General features: G+C 38.0%; 2 protein-coding genes across 2 annotated transcripts; both read left to right on the top strand.

Annotated features, from left to right (window-relative positions):
* Nucleotides 1-658: 658 nt before the first annotated feature.
* Nucleotides 659-1,186, top strand: LOC109216535. The gene has a single exon (XM_019380697.1). It carries the CDS (start codon nucleotides 768-770, stop codon nucleotides 975-977), a length of 210 nt encoding a protein of 69 aa, XP_019236242.1. The 5' UTR covers nucleotides 659-767; the 3' UTR covers nucleotides 978-1,186.
* Nucleotides 1,187-4,361: 3,175 nt separating this feature from the next.
* Nucleotides 4,362-6,494, top strand: LOC109216534. The gene is made up of 3 exons (XM_019380695.1): nucleotides 4,362-4,608; nucleotides 4,654-4,817; nucleotides 5,946-6,494. The coding sequence occupies exons 1-3, from the start codon at nucleotides 4,362-4,364 to the stop codon at nucleotides 6,492-6,494; spliced, it is 960 nt and encodes a 319-aa protein (XP_019236240.1).
* Nucleotides 6,495-7,262: the final 768 nt, after the last annotated feature.

The raw sequence follows: 7,262 nt of genomic DNA, 5'->3' as shown, positions 1-7,262 counted from the left end.
AGTAAAATTGAAAATCTATTATTAAAATATTGGACAAATAAAAGTGAACGGAGAGAGTACATTCTAAACAAGTTTTATGGCTTGTCTAGAATTACAAATTTTAAAAATCTTTATTTCTTTTTAAACTTCATACTCAATCAAATAGGTTCAGTATCAAACCCTTAAATAATTTCTTGAAAAACTCGCTTAACCTTACTTATGTGATAAAAGCACATAATACAGTCAAGCCTCTCTATAACAACCTCGATTGTTCCGGATATTTTTGGATGTTATAGCGGTTTGCTGTTATAGAAAACATATATTATAATAGAACATGAGATTTGATTCGGAAAAATTTGGCTTTTATAGAAAAGTGATGTATATATATAAGGATATTATTGTTATAGAGAAGTCTGACTATACAAGAAATATTTCTTGTATTAATTAAAATTAATTAATGTGACGTAGACAATGCTATAAAGTTATTTTTCAAAAATAATATGCAAAGCCGTGTGAGCATTTCCCACATGATGCTCGTCTTTACTTGGAAATTAGGTTACATCCAACAATTATAGAAAAAGACAAATAAATCAAATCCAGGTATATTTCCTCTGTCTTTCGACCGACACCTCACCCAAAATTTTCTATTTCTTCACCTATATATAAGTCCCTCATACTCTGCAGTCTTTCCCAAATCCCACAAATTTTTCTCAAAATAGCCAAGATTGAACAGTGAACCTCTCTAGAATTTGTTTCCATAGCCTCATTCTTGCTATTTTTTTGCAAAAATGGCCAAGTTCAGTGAGAATCCAAAATCTTGGATGGAAGTTGCTGTTCCTGCGGTTCTAATTTCACCCTATAGGATTTCAGTTTCTCCTCAGCTAGAGACAATATTTGAAGAAGAGGATTTTGAGGATTCTGATTTGTATGAGCTTTCTTCTACGACACAGAATTGTGTTTTGTTTCCCAAAGTTTTGAGTTTTCTGAAATTGAAATAATTAGGAATAGTAATATCTAATGTAACTTTTTGTTCATCCCTTTTCTTTTTTCACTTAAAGGGTGATGAAGGTTCTCTATATATCTGTTTCTTTTTTTCTCTAATCAAGTTTAAGGGTGTGGTTATATGTTAAAAATGGGCTGTTGTGTATGATACTTTGGGGTTGGATTTAAGCAGAAAATCTGAAATTTAAGCTTGATTACACACGAAGTTTGTGAGAAACATAGCGACAAATATAGACAATGAAGTACGGGAGAAATTGAGCCATAATCATCCTCTTTTCCTCAATTCTATCGTTAATTCAGGGACTGTGTTGATCTCTCTACAACTGACAGGATCGGAAAATTACTCAGTGTGGTGCCGTGTGACGACAATTGCAATCCTAGGTCGTAACAAGCTAGGTTTCATCGACGGAACATGCAGGAAGGAGAAGTTTGGTGCGAATCTGACTGATCTTTAGGAGAGATGCAATGCGATTGTGTTGTCGTGGATAATGAATTGCGTTTCAATTCAATTGCTCAGTGGAATAGTGTATTCATCAAGTGATAGTGCAGTTTAGAGTGATTTGAAGGAGAGATTCGACAAAATTGATGGATCTCGAGTATTTCAGCTTCACAAACAAATTGCGTCTGTGACTCAGGGAACCACTAGTGTTGCTACTTATTTTTCAAAATTACGCTTGCTGTGGGATGAGTTTGATGCCCTAGATCCATCTCCATGTGATTGCCCTAGATCTCGTAATTATGTGGAGTTTATGAAGAGGCAGAAGTTGCTGCACTTTCTGATGGAATTGAATGAATCATATGAGCAAGCTCGTAGCCAAATCCTAGTGATGATTCCCGTACCAACTGTGAACAAGGTTTACTCGATGCTGATTTAGAGAGAGTCAGCGGAGCATGACAAACACCATGGCAGTAGTAGATAATGTAGAAATGAATGCATTGATGATCACTAAGGGAAGGAATATGCACAACAGGTCAAGTTTTACTACAATTACTTGAAATGCGTTTGGATAACATCCTTTTTTGATTGGGTATGGCTTCAACTAACAGGGCAAGATGAACTACAATGTTCAATGTGACTTTTGCAAGATGAAAGGACATACTCGTGTTGAATGCTACAAATTAATTGGATATCCTACTGACTTTAAACCTAAGAAAAGGTATGGAGGAACTACACCTAACAATGTTGTTATGAATGATAAGAGGAATCAAGATGTACAGGGCATCTATTATGCTAATACAGCAGAAAGAGTATGAACTTTGAAGGCATTAGAGCAGGTAATGATGCTAGAGGCCCCTAGTTTACACCAGAGCAGTATGATCGAATTCTGAAGCTTCTTGTCAAGGAAAAATGTAGCAGAAAACTCAGTCAATTCAGTCAACATGGCAGGTAATGATGCTATTACTGCTTTCTTAGTAGAATCATAAAACAAAGAGTGGATTATAGACACTGGAGCGACAAATCATATGACCTCTGACTTGAGTTTGTTGGAAAACACAATTAAAGTAGGAAATTCAAAAGAAAAAAGAGTTAATCTACCTAATGGATCCTTCATGCATGTGACTCATTCAGGGACTTGTAGATTGACAGATAAGGAAGTAGTGAGCAATGTACTATACATCCCAGATTTTAAGTATAATCTACTATCAGTATCAAAGCTCACAACAGAATTAAGATGCTCAGCTTTATTTTTTCCTGAATTCTGTGTGTTTCAGGACCTTCGCAGTGGGAAGGTAAGGGGGATTGGTAAGGAAAGAGGAGGACTATATCTGCTTACACAAGCTCCTACTAAAGATAGTGCAAATTAGTTGGTTAGCTTGGTTGCAAACAAGGAGAAACAAGATGTTGAGCTTTGGCATAATAGATTAGGTCATGCCTCTTTGAAGTCATTGAGTCAAAATTTTCATTTTTCTTAAAATAATTGTTGAAGTCAGTTGGAAAAATGTGTGGTGTGCCCGTTAGCTAGACACATTAGATTGCCTTTCCCAGACAGTACTAGTAGAGCTTGTGAAGTTTTCAGGTTGTTGCACATTGATGTATGGGGACCTTATAATGTACAAGCCTTTGATGGCAATAAACTCTTTCTTACCATAGTAGATGATCACTCTAGAATAACTTGGTTGTACTTGTTAAAACTGAAAAGTGATGTGGTGGTTGTGTTGAGAAACTTCATTAAATTGATACAGAATCAGTTTAACAGAACAATCAAGGCAATTAGATCAGATAATAGAGGAGAATTCTTGAACAATGAGTGTAGTGATCTCTTACAACAACATGGAATTGTGCATCAGAAGACTCGTGTCTATACTCCTCAGCAGAATGGAATAGCTGAGAGGAAGCATAGACACATACTAGAAGTAGCAAGAGCCTTGAGATTTCAAGGAGGAATTCCCTTGAGGTAGTGGGGGCACTGTGTTCTCACTGCAGTCTACATCATTAATAGACTTCCATCAGTTGCTTTGAATGGTAAAAGTCCATATGAAATGTTCAATAAACACAAAGCCAACTTGCAGCATTTAAGGACATTTGGATGTCTTTGCTATGCCAAAAAACTGAACAACCATGACAAGTTTGATATAAGAGTTATAACAGTTGTTCTAATGGGGTATTCAGAAGTGACTAAAAGCTATGTGTTACTTAATTTAACTAATTAGAAGTTCTTTCTATATAGGGATGTTATTTACAAGGAAACAGTCTTTCCTTTCAAAAACATGAGGCAATCACAATACCATCTATTTTTGGAACGAGAGGACTCTTATCATGATGCATTTCCTGGTTTAGAAACTCCTATTGCAGCCGAACCAGATGAGGCATCTTCTCCTCTTGAGGATGTGCAAGTGACAGATCAACCTGCTACCCCACATGTGCAGAATATTGACATTGGCCATGAGGAGTTGAATCAACTCCCTACTCCAAATGAGTCGCATACACTTCAGGAGCCCATATTAGCTTCCTCTGCATAACCTGGTGTTCCAGATGTGGAGCCTTTGAGAATATCAGATATAGATAAAAGGAATCCTGTATGGATGAGTGACTACATTACAGCTGCAACAACACTAGACCCTAATGGGGTGGCATGTGAGGTGTTCACGGATCACAAGAGTTTGCAATACTTGTTCAAGCAGAAGGAGCTAAATTTGAGGCAGAGAAGGTGGTTGGAGCTGTTAAAAGACTATGATATCACCATCTTATATCATCCGGGTCGTGACACTACATTACAGCTGCAACAACACTAGACCCTAACATCCCACATGCTATGTAGAACTATATTAGTTATGCTAAGTTGAAGCCACACTATCAACACTACCTAGCAGCTTTTACATCAATCACTGAGCTAAGAACTTATTCAGAAGCTTCACAAGATCCACGCCGGGTGGAAGCAATGAAGGTAGAGATTCAGGCCCTTAAAGAGAACAAAACATGGGAGATTGTTCAACTGCCACCAGGGAAGTCTCCTATAAGTTTCAAATGGGTCTTCAAGGTTAAGTATCAAGCCAATGGTGCTGTAGAAAGATTTAAAGCAAGGCTCTTGGCAAAAGGTTACAATCAACATGAAGGACTTGACTATCAAGAAACCTTCTTACCAGTGGTGAAAATAGTAACAGTGATTTCCATGGCAGCTGCTCAAGGTTGACATCTTCATCAAATGGATGTTTACAATGCCTTTTTCCAAGGCGACCTCTATGAAGAGGTTTACATGAAGCTCCTAGAAGGTTTTGCAAGCCAAGGGGAGAATAAAGGAGCAGTTTGTAGGCTTGTCAAATCCTTATATGGACTCAAGCAAGCTAGCAGACAGTGGAATGTGAAGCTAATTGAAGCACTGATCAAGCAAGGTTTTGTACAAAGTAATCTAGACTATTCCTTGTTCACAAAAAAGCAAGGGAGCAACATTATGATCATCCTAGTGTATGTGGATGATATGTTAGTGATAGGTTACAAGTACTTTGGTTATAAGTACTTTACTTTATGTTTTGATGATCTAACAAACTTACTATCTAGATCACAAGGTTCCAGGTTGGGATTTAGCATGGAATATGATTCAACTCTTCAGAAGTGGAAGGAACAACTGAGGGAACAAGTCCCTACCAGTTCCCGAGGAGACTGTACGAAAGTAAACTTTCCAGGTGGAAAGTTGCTGCCTGCACACGCTATAGTGCAGAACAGCGCTGCAGTCAACTTTCCAGGGAAGACTTTTTACCTACCTTGCTTACATCATTGTAAGTGATGTCACACATGTATATATGCATTCAAGGGAGGTAAAAAAAATACTTGAACATTTGACAAGCTCATTCACGTGACTATCCAGCAAGCAAGTTTCAAGTGCTTCAAGAACAAAGAACAAAATAACTACGAACCAATTCCCACATAGAGTTATTGGATGTCCTTAGTTGAGTTGTAACTTCAAATTGTAATTCCTGTCTAGATTATTTAGAAGCATTCTATAGGAACCAGTAAACCTTAAACTAGTGTGTTTGAGTCTTGGCTAGAGTTAGTCATGTTGTAAAGTCTTTGTAGTAGAGTTATTACAAAGTGTCTTGTAATAGAGTATTACAAGTTAGTGTGGGATTAAGAGGTTAATTCCTAGGTTGCATAGGTTGTAATCTAAAAGTTGCTCAGTAGTGAAGTTGAAATCCTACAAGGGTAGGTCGTGGGTTTTAATCCCGTTGAGCAGGGAATTTTCCACGTAAAATTCCTCTTGCCATTTAATTACTGGTGTGTGTGTGTGTACTGTTGGACCTGATAGAGAACCTGGTCCTCTATAGAGTTTGGTGGACCCTTATATTCTCTCAATTGGTATCAGAGCGGGTACTTTCTATCAGGTTAACACCTAGAAAGGATCCTCATGGCTGCTCCTCCAAACTTCGAAGAAGGCCAGTCTACTTACAGACCACCTAGGTTCAATGGACAGTATTATGGATGGTGGAAAACTAGAATGCATGACTTCATCATGGCTGAAGATTCTAAGCTATGGGATGTCATATGTGATGGACCATATGTTCCTACCAAAAACCTTGGTGACCCACCAATAGCCATTCCCAAGACAAGGAAAGAATTCAATGATGCAGATAGAAAGGCCATAGAGAAGAACTTTCGTGCTAAGAAAATTCTGGTGTGTGGTATTGGACCTGATGAATACAACAGGATATCAGCATGTCAGTCAGCCAAAGAAATCTGGGAAGCCCTTCAGACAGCTCACGAAGGAACAACACAGGTCAAGCAATCCAAAATTAACATGCTCACAACTGAATACGAGCTCTTCAGGATGCAAGACGATGAATCTGTCCAAGAAATGCATACCCGATTCACCTCCATCATTAATGAGCTTCACTCCCTTTGTGAAACTATTCCAAGAAACAAGCTGGTTAGAAAGATCCTAAGCATGCTACCCAATTCTTGGGAAAGCAAAGTGAACACCATTACAGAGGCGAAGGACTTGCAGGAGCTAATTATTGATGAGTTTGTTGGCAATCTAAAAACATATAAAATGAAGAAGAAGAAAGAGAGTGAAAGATGAGAGCCCAAGAAGGAGAATAACCTGGTCCTCAAGACAGAAAACAACGAGTCAAGTGGTGAAGATGGTGATATGACATACCTAACAAGAAGATTCCTGAAGATGGTTCGCAGGAATGGAGGCATTCCAAAAAGGGGAAGTTCTAGCAAGCCAAAGAATTATGACCTCTGTCATAAATGTGGCAAGCCAGGATATTTCATCAAGGATTGCCCTCTCCTAAAGCAGGATCAGTACAAGAACAACTCTGACAAAGCAGCCAAAAGGAACCTGGTTCATGATAGATGCTTCAATAGAAAAAACGCCGCTGACAATGTCGTGAGATAAGCTCTTGCTGCATGGGGAGATTCATCAAGCGAATCTGGAGATGATGAACCAGGTAACAGCTCTATGATGGCAGTAGAAAGTGAAGCAACCGAGTATGATTCAATTTTTGCTTTGATGGCTCAGTTTGATGATGAAGAGGTAAATTTTCTGGATGTTCAAAGAAATCTGAAATCTTATTCTCCTATAAAACTCATGTCTTTGGCAAATGTGCTAATCGACGCTTATCATAGTCTTATAAATGACAGAGATGTCTTAGCAGTTGAATTAGGAGAAACAGAACAGTCTAGAGATGACCTAGTAATAATTGCAGTTGATCTAAGAGAGTCAATTGAGAACCTGAAGAAAGAAAGAAATGTCTTAAAGAAAATAATTGAAAATGTAGAACAAGAAAGAGATGACCTTCTAGTGGTAATAATGAACTTGAAGGAAATCATTGGGAAACCTACA

Source organism: Nicotiana attenuata, unplaced genomic scaffold (assembly GCF_001879085.1).
Source record: "Nicotiana attenuata strain UT unplaced genomic scaffold, NIATTr2, whole genome shotgun sequence".
NCBI lineage: Eukaryota > Viridiplantae > Streptophyta > Magnoliopsida > Solanales > Solanaceae > Nicotiana > Nicotiana attenuata.
Note: the sequence above shows the minus strand (reverse complement) of the source record. Positions and strands in the feature narration are given on the sequence as shown.

Excerpts from the sequence above, each read along its gene's own strand:
- LOC109216534 (XM_019380695.1), top strand. The coding sequence starts at position 4,362 with ATGAAGGTAGAGATTCAGGCCCTTAAAGAGAACAAAACATGGGAGATT. Across the intron at positions 4,609-4,653 it reads TTCCATGGCAGCTGCTCAAG|GCGACCTCTATGAAGAGGTT; the intron begins GTTGACATCTTC and ends CCTTTTTCCAAG. Across the intron at positions 4,818-5,945 it reads CACTGATCAAGCAAGGTTTT|CTATGGGATGTCATATGTGA; the intron begins GTACAAAGTAAT and ends GAAGATTCTAAG.
- LOC109216535 (XM_019380697.1), top strand. The coding sequence starts at position 768 with ATGGCCAAGTTCAGTGAGAATCCAAAATCTTGGATGGAAGTTGCTGTT.